This window comes from Neofelis nebulosa, chromosome 10, assembly GCF_028018385.1.
Source record: "Neofelis nebulosa isolate mNeoNeb1 chromosome 10, mNeoNeb1.pri, whole genome shotgun sequence".
Taxonomy (NCBI): Eukaryota; Metazoa; Chordata; class Mammalia; order Carnivora; family Felidae; genus Neofelis; species Neofelis nebulosa.
Window position 1 is genome coordinate 66,388,777 of NC_080791.1, and position 14,245 is coordinate 66,403,021.

General features: G+C 42.6%; 1 protein-coding gene across 4 annotated transcripts in view; it reads right to left on the reverse strand.

The window, feature by feature from the left end:
• Positions 1-14,245, reverse strand: part of SBF2 (SET binding factor 2) — a 484,561-nt gene that overhangs the window by 3,822 nt on the left and 466,494 nt on the right. For all 4 annotated transcript variants that reach the window (XM_058688209.1, XM_058688205.1, XM_058688206.1 and 1 more), the window contains 6 exons: positions 10,373-10,499; positions 7,527-7,654; positions 6,043-6,279; positions 4,870-4,974; positions 2,494-2,687; positions 1,716-1,803 (listed from right to left, as the gene is read on the reverse strand). In XM_058688209.1, coding sequence (XP_058544192.1) covers positions 1,716-1,803; positions 2,494-2,687; positions 4,870-4,974; positions 6,043-6,279; positions 7,527-7,654; positions 10,373-10,499 — 879 coding nt within the window. The remainder of the gene's footprint in view (positions 1-1,715; positions 1,804-2,493; positions 2,688-4,869; positions 4,975-6,042; positions 6,280-7,526; positions 7,655-10,372; positions 10,500-14,245) is intronic.

A 14,245-nucleotide genomic window follows, 5' to 3' on the forward strand; every position in this document is an offset into this window, starting at 1 on the left:
GTGGCTCACTCAGTTACATGTCTGACTCTTGATTTCAGCTCAGGTCATGATCTCATGGGTTCATGGGGTCAAGCCACACATCGGGCTCTGTACTGACTGTATGGAGCCTGCTTGAGATTGTCTCTCTCTCTCTCTGTCTGTCTTCCCTGCTTGCACTCACACACACACACTCTCTCAATCTTTCTCTCAAAATAAATAAATAAATAAATAAACAAACAAACATTTAAATTGATTTTTGAAAAACAATAAATAGCTCAACATTTGACTGAGTGGTTATCATGTGCCAGGACTGGATATCACTCTCTAACTAAATGAGTCTGGATTTCACTCTCTAACTTACACAGTAGGAAAGGGTCTGATGCCTCTGTCACTGTGGTTCTGGCCTCAGACTTTTCTGTCTCTCCAGTCAGGCATGGTATAAGTAGGTCTAAATGGAAAAACTATATACCTTTCGTGTTAAATCCAAAAGATCGGTAAGAATGCAAGTATAATTTGGTGTAACTGTAAATTACAGAAAAATTATGACATTGTCCTATGTTATATTTAGTGGTTTAATGGAACTTTTCTCCACAGTGTAGGCTCTATGATTTCAGACACATTGTTATTTTAAAGTACAACCCACCCCCCCCAACCAAGGGCTTCCATTGCATATTTGTAAATAAATTCTCTATATTCTTCCACAGAGACTGTGTAACTTTTATGAAATTCCCTGAGCAGAGGGAAATGTGATCCCCATTTCAAATCTGTATCTGGAAAGAGTTTCCTAGGTGCACGTATGACCAGAGCACTGTATAGGGGTACCAGTTTGTATCTTTCTCAGCAGAGTCCATTTTAGAGATGAATGCACTGAGAATCAAGATGTGTACCCCTCTGCCTCAGGCTGAGCAGTCAGTTCCAAGGTAGGGTGAGGCCCACAGTCAGAATATTTGGAGGCCATGAGAATCTCACCATGGAAGGGTGTGGAGAGGCTGGAGGTTTGGGTAGGGATCCCTCACCCCTGAGATTACTGGAGCAAAGATCATGATACTAAGAATTGCAGGGGTTGCTGTAGCAATAGCTAAGAACCCAGCAATGGACAAAGGACTTCCCAACATGGTCAGTGAGGTCCAGGCTAGTACTTGCTCAGTGAGAATTCCCTCTTTGAGTGGGTATAGCTCCTTCTGCCTATTTCAGGGCCCCCTCTCTCCACTGTTGCTCTCATTTTGAGGGAAAATGATGCTGTCTTTAGTAACCAGTACATGATGAGCAATAAATGTTTGTCAAATAAATTAATGCCCTCAGTTTTGAATGGATGCTTTATGCTGCAAAAATGAAGGTAATCTGTATTCTGAGGACTGCTCCCAAGCACAGGCTCTATATATGCATGTGGAATGCAACCCACTGAAAAGCTCAGGTCCTCTCCTGGCCTGGATTTTAAGAGCAGGCAGCAGAAGATATCTGAGCATGAAAAGCCGAGTTCTAGTGCTCTTAATGCTCTGGGCCCCAGTGTCACTGCCTCTGCCTGTATACATCAGGCAGAGCTACTTTGGAACTTCCCTCAAAAGGCTACTGCCCTAACTCAGGGACATGCTGGGTCCTTGAAGAAGCCCAAAGGGAGCATATGTGAGGCCTTGTCTGAACATGAGGGATGTGTCTGTCTGTTTAGAGTTGTACAACAGCCAGGGACTGAGCCTAGCTTAGAGAAAAGTGATTTCTGTAGGCTTTGACAGTATTACCTGATGTTTTGTTACATCCAACACGAACCAACGGGGCTTCCAACCTTTCAGCAGAGCCCCTCTTTTGTAAAGTGTTCCTTCGAAGGACCTAGAAGAAATGATGACAGGTCAGTTAACTTTGGTTTTCATTTAAAAAGTACTGTGAAGAGGATGTCTGTTGTTTTTGTCTGTCAAGTCTCTCTTTCTCTCAGATAGTCCCCCAAAAAGGCAATCAGAATTCTCTCCAGAATTTTTCTACTAGACTTATGGGGGAAAGACTGCCTCTTTCTGCTGGAATTACCAAATTTGTGAGGTTTGGAGCTCATGGTAGCCATCTTTTGTGCCATGTTGGGAATGATGCAACCCACAGAGGAAAGCAGAGCCAGCAAATGAACAGAAGCTTGAAGATACTATGTGAGAAACTGGCACATCCTTGGCCCTCCCAGTCTACGTGAGTAAATTCCTTTTTGCTTGAGCTAGCTAGCACGAGCTGGCCTTCTGACGTGTGCCACTACAAAAGTGCTGACTAACATATGTTCCCTCAAGAGATCTGACATGAGATAACGATAATCAGGACTCAACCACAAATAGCTATAACCTCTTGGCATTATTTTAGTTGTAATTTTGATTTTTCCTCTTTAAAGACCCCTTTGACACATTTAAAATAGGAACAAAGAAAGAATTGAGGCAAACCCATTTACGTGGCAAACCCATTTAAGTTTATAGGAGGCAGTACCGCACAGGCCTGGCTGATTGAAGGGCCTGTGGTGCAGCCGCAGGCAGGGCTCAGCGCGCCCACCTGTTCTCATCATTCTTGGTTGTGTACTGGCTGTACAGCGTGGCCGCTCTCCGGTCCACTCCATTGGATGGGGAGATGCTGGCACTCTGCTCCTCCCCCGTGCTGCTGTCTGGCAGGTGCAGCAGAGACCTCTTCTGATAGGAAGGTAGGTTGGTAGACACAATTCCTGGGGAGCCTGAAGGGTGTCTCTGGGGCTGAAAAAGAACTATACTTCAGGAAAAAACACATCCCTCCACCCCCCAAAATAGAAGGTAATACATTTGCATTTTAAGTGAAAAAAAAAAAAAAGAGCTAGGAAAGTTTTACAAAGATTTTATTGAGCAACTAATCCAATAATTTCATTTCTGAAAATTTATGTCAAAGAGAAAACTGGAGCAAAATACACAAGGTATATGTACAAAGAGGTTTATCCTGCAGTTGTTTATAAAAGTAAAAATTCAGAAACAACCTACATGTCTATCATTAGGGGACTGGCTAAAAAAATGATATTTCCATCAATGGAATTCTAGAAGCCACTGAAACTACCATGCTGGTTTATATACAGTGACCAATGGGAGGCCATGTATGCCTCATAGTAAGTAAAAAAGAAAGCAGGTTTTAAAATAGTATGTATAGGGGCGCCTGGGTGGCTCAGTCGGTTAAGCGGCCGACCTCGGCTCAGGTCATGATCTCGCGGTCCGTGAGTTCGAGCCCCACGTCGGGCTCTGTGCTGACAGCTCAGAGCCTGGAGCCTATTTCAGATTCTGTGTCTCCCTCTCTCTGACCCCCCCTGTTCATGCTCTGTCTCTCCCTGTCCCAAAAATAAATAAAACGTTAAAAAAAATTAAAAAAAAAAATAGTATGTATAGGGGGGACCTGGGTGGCTCAGTAGGTTAAGTGTCTGATTCCTGGTTTCAGCTCAGGTCATGATCTCACAGTTTGTGGGATCCAGCCCCGAGTCAGGCTCTGTGCTGACAGTGAAGGGCCTGCTTGGGATTCTCTCTCCCCTCTCTCCCTGCCCTTCCCCTGTTTGCTCTCTCTCTCTCTCTCTCTCTCTCTCAAAATAAATAAAATAAATAAATAAATAAATAAATAAATAAATAAATAAATAAATAGTATGTATGGCAAATCCCTTTTATATGTATGTTTTGAATGATACAATAAGCTTAGTGGTTTATTTCTAGGTTTTAAATTGTGGGTGATTTTTGTCCTCTGTTTATAACTATTTGTGTATTGTCTTATTTAAAAGAATAAGTATATCTCACTTTCATAATCAGAAAAAATATCAAGAAAGTATTTTATTTTTCTGAGAATTAAAGCAGTAAGACAGCACCCACCTGTGGCCTGATAGCACCTCCAGAACTGCCATTGGAAGGCAACAGCTAGTGCCCAGAGGATCCCTTCTTACCATGCCAGAGGCTTTCTTCTACACCCGATTCTCCCTGCCCCGCTGTGACATCGGACCCTGCTGACCTCTCCTTCTTTCTGAAATGCTCTTTTGAACATTCACATCTGTCCTTCTGTTGCATCTGGAGCTAGTGTGATGTGGATTTGATGGTGCCTGTCCCCTCACACATCAGAAGGGACACCACTCCCTCACTGTGGGGTAAGTGGGAGGCTAAAGTGTACAGGGTGCTCAGCACAGTCTTTTGCACATATTACATGCCTGATAAAAGTTTAAATCTGAACAGAGAGGGGGGGTGTGAAAAACAGAAAACAGTGTTTTTAAAATATTAAAAAATTTTAATGTTGATTTATTTATTTTGAGAGAGAGAGTACAAGCAGGGGAGGGCCAGACCGAGAGGGAGAGAGAGAGAATCCCAAGTAGGCTCCGCACTGTCAGCACAGAGCCCGACCCTGGGCTCGAACTCGAGAACTGTAAGATCATGACCTGAGCTGAAACCAAGAGTGAGACACTTAACTAACTGAGCAACCCAGGTGCCTCTATTTTTAAAATATTTTTATGATAAATGTTTCTCAATTCAGAAACAGAAAAGGGGGTGTGAGCAACAGAAAGTAGCATAATTTGTCTTTTAAAAATATTTTCTTTTCTCTGGTTATTTCTCTGAAGCAAATACGGTCCGGGTGTTCCCCTCCCCACTCGTGGTAGAAAATCAGCTGAAACCACAGAGGCACAGATAGAAAAGAACCCAGTAATTTTCCGTGGATGCGGGGCCCTGAAACACAAGTATTATGTCACTGCGGTGAAGTGAGACACTCAGGAACTATTCAGTCATTTGGAACTTTCTGCCCTGGACCTCCAGGGCATGACCCCTCCCTTTCTACCCTTCTCTTTGGCCATAAACTCACCTGGGTTACCTGTGGCAGCGGGCCCTACCTGACCTAGCACCCTCAAAAAGCTCAGAAGTAGCTCCTCAAAGGATTTTACCAACTCACACGGTCTGTTCTGGGCTCTTCTTTAAGGTCCACAGTTACTCTTTCCCACAGCTGCTGCCACTTCTCAGAGGTTTGGTTCAATTTATGCTCCAATCTTTCAATTTCCTGCAAAGTAATAAAAAGGAGTTTTCTGATAGTAAGTATTTCATAGAAATCAGGACGTGTCCCAGAGCCACATCTCCTCTGTACTGGGCCCCAGTGGACATCATGGTCAAAGGGCAGCTGAAGTCAATGGCCTCAGAGGTCTCCCAAGCCAGGAGCAGTGGTGTGAACTCTAGCTGGTATGATGCACTATGGCAAAGATGATTTATTAGGATCTGTAATCAGGCCTTTTTGTACAGAATAGCTTAAATAAAGACATAAAATATGTATCCCAAACACCTTCACCTTTGGCTAGCCCAGAGGGAATTTGATGGCCACTGCAAAAGGCCAAGCACTGGGCTGGCATCCAAACCCTAGTAGCTGAGGTAGGAGTCTGTCCTTGACAGAGGAACCCCTAACTCTGCTGATTTAAAACCAGATGTGGAAAGAATGAACCAAGAAATGCACAAAGAATGGAATTTCCTTGGGACAAGGAAGCTGGGGATCAGAGCAGCTGCCTCTGTGACGCCTTCACTGCAGCACACTCCTCCCAGTCACAAGACTGCGCGAAGACTCTTCAGGAACTGCTTGGCCCATATCAGGGCTCAAACCCTTTCCTCAGGGCTGCTGCTCTCAGCAGGGTGGCTACTGCTGGGATTGTTTCAGTTCAGAATATTCCCTGTAGAGACGCTGGCAGTATTCCCATCAGGCCATCAACTACCCACACTTCTGACCAGAGGAAGTAGAGCACCCACAAAAGCCATAACCCAGGCCTGACTCAGGCTGTTGGGCAGCTAAAACAGCTGGGAAGCTGCAAATTGCTCCATTTGCTTGATTGCTTCCTCATAATGCCAGAAAACTTACTTTTTTGAGACCCTTTTCCAGTAGTTGAGCCTGGTCCCCTACTGTTGTTGGGGAGCAAATTTGGTTTTCCTCATTCTCCTGGAATGCTACGTATCACACTGGCTCAGAGTGAGGACAGCCATGTCCGGAAGTATGCGAACCACTTTTAATTTAGCCTGGTTTCTGAGGCCTCGGGTACTACCAGGGCCCCTGTTGCCCTCTGTGCATGTCTACACAGGCCTGACTTACACTGAAAAGGCTGGTGAGAGCATCGGGCTGAGCACAGCTGATATCATCATAGCAGGGCCACACTGTTCTCCTCCGGCTCTGGGGGCCAGCTCCTCCAGCCACTTCAGAGTCCTCGGAGGAGGGGAAGTGCTTGGGGGTTAGCATCATCCAGTCATATGAAGGGCCTGTGGAAAGGGTCTCCTCTGTGTAATAATCCCACTTCTTGAGGCTGGAGACATTTACACTGGGCTTCAGGGCCTGTTCAAAGAAAATTCTGAAATATAGTTTCATCTTGACCTCAAAGTACCCCAGCTTACTGGCAGGTCAGCCCTTAACATTTGCAGGGTCCAGGGCAAGAGCATGAATGGAGATTCAAATACCATATATGTAAATATTTAGATATTATACATCAAGATAAACTATTAAATAAAATATATCTCTCTTTCTACCTTGGTAAATATAACTTCCTAATGATCTGGAAGACCAGGCTCAAACTGAGAATTCTTGGACTCCTTGGAATTCTATACCAAGGCCCAAGGTGGCACTGGGAAAGCTGGTCCCAGCTCCCAGTCCTTGGCCTAATCCCCTGCTCCTCTCACCTTGGCTCTGTCCTATATTCTGAGGTCTTTTATGAATGTATATATATATATATATACATATATATATACACCCTAGTCCACAAAACTAAACTTGGTCTACTACCTGCCAAACAGCTACTTCTTAGGCACCCTTGAGGCTGAAGGGAACATGCACCGCGGTGCTTGGGAGACAGACCGGAAGAAGTAGCTTTGTGAGCAACTTGGATTTAGGCAAGAAATTTTGGGTACATGGTTTAGATGAAGAAAGGGTATCTAAGCATATACCCTTGTTTCTTGTGGTCTTCATTTTATGAGGAGGGGATAGTTGGAGAAAGGCTAGAATGGGGTCCTAATGCATGGGACCCAGGGCAGGGGCATTCCTGCCCCTGAGTAAGGTGATACTTCTCACTTGTCATCAAACCAGTCTGTTCCATCTCAGAGCTTACTTCACATAGATGTGCATCACAGAGCATGGTTGCCCCTGAGACGTCATTCTTTTGACCTGGGCTTCAAACATCCAGCGTTCCATAAGGGTTCTTCCACAGCTTTGGTATAAATGGACTTAGGAAAATCTTTTCTAAAGTATTTTAGATTTTTTCAGCTTAGATAACCAGTTGAGGTTTCAAGTTTTGTTTGGTCTTTCTTCCTGGAGAAAGTTGCCTCACTTTGACTTTCTTGAAGTTATCCCTCCTAGATTTTGGGGGCCAGCTCCTAATTTTTGTGGTCAAGAATATGATGAACAGTCTCTATTCCATCATAACCCAAACCCATAGTGTATATCAAATTTTTAAATAGCTTCTGGTATTTTAAATAGCTTCCTAATCCAATGTTTATGAAAAGCTTAAACAGCTTATATATACTTAAAAGTAAGGAAAACTTTAACACTAGATACTCAGAAAGTGAAACATAAATGCTTTCTTACTGTACCTCTATTTCCATTGGTGAATATAAATAATTAAAGAAAATGGGACTCCTCTTGTGCATTCTATCAATACACTCCCAAATACAAATTCCTTTTTTGGCATGCTTGTCTCCTTTATCGTCAAACAACGTTCCTGTAAATCAATCCCCCCCCCCAAAAAAAAAAATCAACAAAAGTCAAATAAATCAACAGTTTGCCTAAAACTATGATGCATGTACCAGATGAAAAGCAAAATATATCTTACAGCTCTCAGAACAGCAATGTATGTGCAGAAACCTTAGGTGGTGACCGCAAAGCTAAGGATAGGAATGAACTTCACAGCTATATGGAAACAAACCCAAATGGAAGGAAAACATCTGGTAAGGTTTTCCCAAGTATTTAGCAGCACATAGCGACTCTCTTCTAATCTATATCCTACATCTATATCTAGATTCACAGAGCTCCATTCCAGGAGTCATTCTACATATTTTTCAGGAGAAATGGGAAGGACTTAGAGTTATGTGATGAAGTTCAGTTAAAAACATAATTTTATGTTTCTTTTTTCAGTCGTTGGCTGTTCATTATGAAGCCATTTAAAGTGTTTTCTTATTTAGTAATTTATATACTGCAAATCATGGTCATGAAGACTTTGGATGATAGAAGGGTGTGGTCTGTATCCTTGGGTGACTTAACAAAAGCCAAATGTAGTGGGTGGGGGAGGTGCTTCAGGGAGTTTCTGATCCTATCTTTGCACCCATCAAACAGTCAATGTGTCACTCACATGAGCTCACTTTTTTTTTTAAATAAGCTTTAAAAACAAAAGTTTTATTATTTATTTTGAGAGAGAGACTGTGTGAGCAAGGGAGGGGCAGATAGAGAGGGAGAGAGAGAGAGAGAGAAGAATCCCAAGCAGGCTCCGTGCTGTCAATGCAACACCCAATGCAGGGCTCGATCTCACAAACTGTGAGATCATAACCCAAGCCAAAATCAAGAGTCAGATGTTTAACAGACTGAGCCACCCAGGAACTCCTTCTTCTTCTTCTTCTCCTTCTTCTCCTCCTCCTCCTCCTCCCCCTCCCCCCTCCCCCTCCCCCCTCCCCCTCCCTCTCCTTCTTCTTTTTTTTTTTTTAAGTAGGCTTCACACCCAGTGCAGAGCCTAATGCTGGGCTTAAACTCATGACCCTGAGATCAAGATTCAGAAGCTCAACTGACTGAGCCACCCAGTAGCCCCAGGAGGTTATTTCTTTAAAAGGCCAGGAAGGGTGCTTCCTTAGCAGTGCTGTCTTGCTTTGAATGAAATGACTCAGTCAAAAGTCAAGAAGCAACATCAGTTTATCAGAAAAGATGGTCTCAAGCCCAACTCTGCACAAAATCCTGTAAGAGGCCCCCAAGACTAATTAGTGTTTCTAGTCTACCTTTTAACTGCAGAGTCCAGTGTGGTAGTTTTCAACCCTGGCCACACATTGGAAAAATCAAGGGCTTTAAAAACACCCAATGCTTAGGTCTTGCCTCAGACCAATTAAATCAGAATCTCTGAGGATGAGTCCAAGCAGATATTTTAAAAGTTCTCCAAGTGACTCCAATGTCTCTTGTAACCAGCTTTCCTTCATATCTTCCCAAAACATGGGTGCTTAAGAAATTATAAAGTTTCTGATTATGACGTGTGGAACGACAATTCTGAGTCAACAAAGGTCTAGAAGTATAAATAAGAACCAGTGCTGTCTCCCTTCCCAACAGTATAAAATATCACACTAGACAATTTTAACAGCATGCACTGGAAAGCAGTATGTCCCAAGACATACTGTAAACTGTAAACTGAGAACATCAGTCAATATTTTCAGCTACTATTAGAGTCTTCTTTATGAATATCCAGGTACATATACTGAAAATAGCTGATTTTTTTCTTTGTTGTCTTCTTAACAAGATCCTGTACATCCTCCCTTCTCTTCTCCCTATAACAACAGAATGTAAAATCCCTGTGGGAATGTTTTCACAGGGGCTGCCTGACTTTTAAAATCTACTCTTTACAAGTATTACTGCTCTTAAAAATTATAATATTGATGGAGATGTCTAAAATTTAATGAGTTATTATTATACACTATAAACTGTGCTAAGAAGTTTACAAATATTTCCTAATGTGATCATCATGACCCAAAGGCGTAGGTGCTATTATTGTACTCATTTTAAAGATGAGGAAACTGAAGAAACTCAGAGAGGCACCTAACATGTCCAAAGTACTCAGTTGGTACTGGGAATACTAGAATTTAATCCTGTTCTATTTCCTCCAGAGCCTTTACTGCTATGCAAAGTGCTTCCAAGGGCAGGCACCTTTCCTACCAGAGTGTACCTGGCATGGAAAAACTAGGTCAAATGTTTCTCTTCAAACGGTGATACCACTTTGAGATATTAAAATAGTAAGCAGATTTCACCTTTCAAAGGTGCTACAGGGAAGACCACTTGCAATCCCTAAGAGCTAGTACAGCACATAATCTCAGAATCTGGGCACTCGTTCCTACCTATTCTACTTTTATAAATCCTAAAATGGCCTTGCCACACTTGGGGGTAGTTATGTTATCGGAGTTTTCAATTAAAAACACAAAAAAGTGGGGCATCTGGGTGGCTCCGTTGGTTAAGCTTCTGACTTCGGCTCAGGTCATGATTGCATGGCTTATGAGTTCAAGCCCCATGTCAGGCTCTGTGCTGACAGCTCAGAGCTGGAGCCTGCTTCAGATTCTGTGTCTCCCTCTCTCTCTACCTCTCCCCCGCTCATTCTCTCTCTCTCTCTCTCCTTCAAAAATAAACATTAAATTTTTTTTTTAAAAACACACAAAAACTATCAAAAAAGATGAAACAAGGGCATGCAAATACATACCATGCTCTAATCTTTCATAGTCTGAATCCAGGAGAAATGTTTTAAAGCGATTAGACACATAGTGGAAAGCCAAGAACTTCAAGTAATAGAGATTGAATTCAAACTCAGTTGGATACTGGCTGTGAACCTGAAACACACAAGGCAAAGAAAAGAGTAAGACCCAAACTTAACAAAAACTGGATGCCATGCCACTGAATGATGTCCTGATATATGCAGGAGACCATGTGGTCACTCAATCAACTGAATCCCTACCGTAAGTGGAGGTGGGAAGGGAACCAGCCTTTCTGAGCAACTACTATGTGCCAGACACCATGCAAGGGGTTTTCAGAATCATAATTTCATTTACTCTCCATAACAACACTATATGATAGGCATCATTCTTATCTGGTTTTATTGAGATATGATTGACATATAATGTGTAAATTAAAAAAATTTTTTTTAACATTTATTCATTATTGAGAGACAGAGAGAGACAGAGCATAAGCATGGGAGAGGCAGAGAGAGGGGAGACACAGAATCCAAGGCAGGCTCCAGGCTCTGAGCCTGACGCGGGGCTCGAACTCATAAACCGTAAGATCATGACCTGAGCTGAAGTTGGACGCCTAACCGACTGAGCCACCCAAGCGCCCCATAATGTTTAAATTTAAGGTATAAAATGTGATGATTTGATACACATATTTATTATGAAATGATTACCACAATACGATTAGTTATACCTTTATCACCTCACAAAATTACCTTCTTCCTTGGTGAGAACATTTAAGATCTAGTCTCTTCGTAACTTTCAAGTATATAATACAGCATTGTTAACTATAGTCATCATGCTGTACATTGGATTTCCAGAACTTATTTCTCTTATAACTGGAAGTTTGTACCCTTTAACTGGTATTTCCCCATTTTCCCCAAACCCCAGCCTCTGGCAACCACCATTCTACTGTTTCTATGAGTTTGGCTTTTTTAGATTCCACATATAAATGAGATTATACTGAATTAATTTTTCTCTGACTTATTTCACTTAGCATAATGTCCTCAAGGTCCAGCCACGTTGTTGCAAATGGCAAGATTTCCTTTTTTATTTTTTTCTCATGGCTGAATAATATTCCATTGTTTATATATATAACATTTTCTTTATCCATTCATCTGTAGATGGACACTTAGGCTATTTCCATATGTTGGCTATTTAGTGAATAATGCTTCAGTGAATACAGGATTAGAGCTATCTCTTTGAGATACTGATTTCACTCCCTTGGATAAATACCCAGAAGTGGGACTGCCAGATCATAAGGTCATTCTATTTTTAGTTTTTTGAGGAACCACTTTTTCACAGTGGTTGTACCAATCTACATTCCCACCAACTACGCACAAGGGCTCCCTTTTCTCTACATCTTAATAGGTGTGAGGTGATATCTCATTGTGGTTTGGATTTGCATTTTCCTGATTATTAGTGATGCTGACCACCTTTTCATATGCCTATTGGCCACTTGCATGTCTTCTTTGGAAAAATATCTATTCTATCTTATCCTCTGAAGATAAGCATTATCATTCCCACCACCTCTTCCCCCATTTAGAAACAAAGACGCTGTGGGGTGCCTGGGTGGCTCAGTCGGTTAAGCGGCCGACTTTGGCTCAGGTCATGATCTCGCGGTCCGTGAGTTCCAGCCCTGTGTCGGGCTCTGTGCTGACAGCTCAGAGCCTGGAGCCTGTTTCAGATTCTGTGTCTCCCTCTATCTGACCCTCCCCCGTTCATGCTCTGTCTCTCTCTGTCTCAAAAATAAATAAACGTTAAAAAAATTAAAAAAAAAAAAAAAAAAGAAACAAACGCTGAGGATGAGTAAGATTAAGTAACTTCCCAAGGTCATTAGACAGTAACCAGTGAGACCAAATTTGAATCCGGCTTGTTAGACTCCAATAGTCTGTGCCTTATTCACTGCTTTATACTGTGCTAATAATTGATAGACATAAATTATCACAAGTCATAATTTTCCCTTCAAGTGTTTGTGGTGTAATAGTGGGTAATAAAACAAGCAATTTGGCAGTGAAAGGAATGAGAGAGGAGGTGGTGGTTTAGGGGACAGCAAGAGATCTTTTCTGGACAAAAGAAATACGACGTGCCTGTCTGAGGACAATGCAAGAGAAGCCAGTAGAGAGAGAACAAGTTGTGGCAAAAGAGCTGGAAACTAAGAGAGTAAGGCTCCAGGAAAGCAAGAACGAATGAGACTACAGGCCCAGATATAGGGAACAGCTTTGGAAATGAGGATGGACAGATGAGTAGAAGAAAGATACGTTCAAGTGCCAAGGGAAGGAGGAAGGGCTTACGCCATTTAACCTGATTGGTCATCATGAAATTAGACTGTGAGGTCCTTGGACATAGGACTAAGGATGAAAGCATGATATGGGAGGGAGGGAGCAAGGCAGAACTTGGAATGGTCACTGAGCTACAGTGTACTTTAGACAAGCTGCATGCAGACTCTGTGGAGCCATCTTATGGTGGCAGAAGGTAGGCTGATGACCTCGTGATACTCCAATCAACCTAGCAGTTTCACCTCTCTATGACTCAATCTCTCAGGGCCCGTTAGAGAATTTTGTTTGGTTGAGAGAAGTTCCAATCATAATTATACTTGCTTAAAAGCTGTTTCAAATGAACACTTTAGGCAGGCTGTCTAGAAGCCAGCTTTTCTCTCCATGTTTAATTTGGCAATGTAGACCCACACTTGGTCAGCCAAAGTGAGCAGGCATGTATGTTGATATTACAGACTAAAAGATCAGTGAGAATCTATTTTTTTTAATGTTTTTATTTATTTTTGAGACACAGAGAGACAGAGCATGAGCAGGGGAGCGGCAGAGAGAGAGGTAGACACAGAATCCGAAGCAGGCTCCAAGCTCTGAGCTGTCAGCACAGAGCCCGACGCGGGGCTTGAACTCATGGAGTGTGAGATCATGACCTGAGCTGAAGTCGGATGCTTAACCTACTGAGCCACCCAGGCGCCCCTGAGAATCTGTTTTTTTTTTTTTTTTTTTTTTTTTTTTTTTTTTATTTATTTTTGGGACAGAGAGAGAGACAGAGCATGAACGGGGGAGGGGCAGAGAGAGAGGGAGACACAGAATCGGAAACAGGCTCCAGGCTCCGAGCCATCAGCCCAGAGCCTGACGCGGGGCTCGAACTCACGGACCGCGAGATTGTGACCTGGCTGAAGTCGGACGCTTAACCGACTGCGCCACCCAGGCGCCCCCGAGAATCTGTTTTTTAAAAAATTTTTATGTTTATTTATTTTTGAGAGAGAGAGCGCGCGCGCGCACACGTGCGAGAGCAAAGGGGGAGGGGCAGAGAGAAAGGGAGACAGAATCCGAAGCAGGCTCTAGGCTCTGAGCTGTCAGCACAGGGCCCAAGGCGGGGCTTGAGCCCACAAACTGTGAGATCGTGACCCAAGCCAAAGTCAGACGCTTAACTGGCTGAGCTACCCAGGTAGCTACCCCAGATCAGTGAAAATTTAAAGTCACGATCTGGATATCACTGATTTATTAAAGTTTATCATTTGGTTAGAAACCTAGTTTTCTGTGATTAAAGGTGTTTTTTCCCCTTGACATTTTCTTATTGGTTTTTTAAATGAACAAAAAATTTACCTCATAATATGAAGTAAAATGGATTTTAAGAAAATGTTTTAAAAGGGAGTGTGACTCTCATACAATGGGCTTATTATATACTGTGGAGTTGCTTCCCTTATCTGAGCCACCTCCTGTTGCATCAGGTCTCCATAAGACAGGAGAGCTTTCCATGGAACATGGCTCTGAATAGCTAGGTAATGTGCCCTATTCTAAGGTTTTAGAACTGCAAGCTCTTTAGTCTGAGCTTCTGGTTCAGAACCGATAGCACCA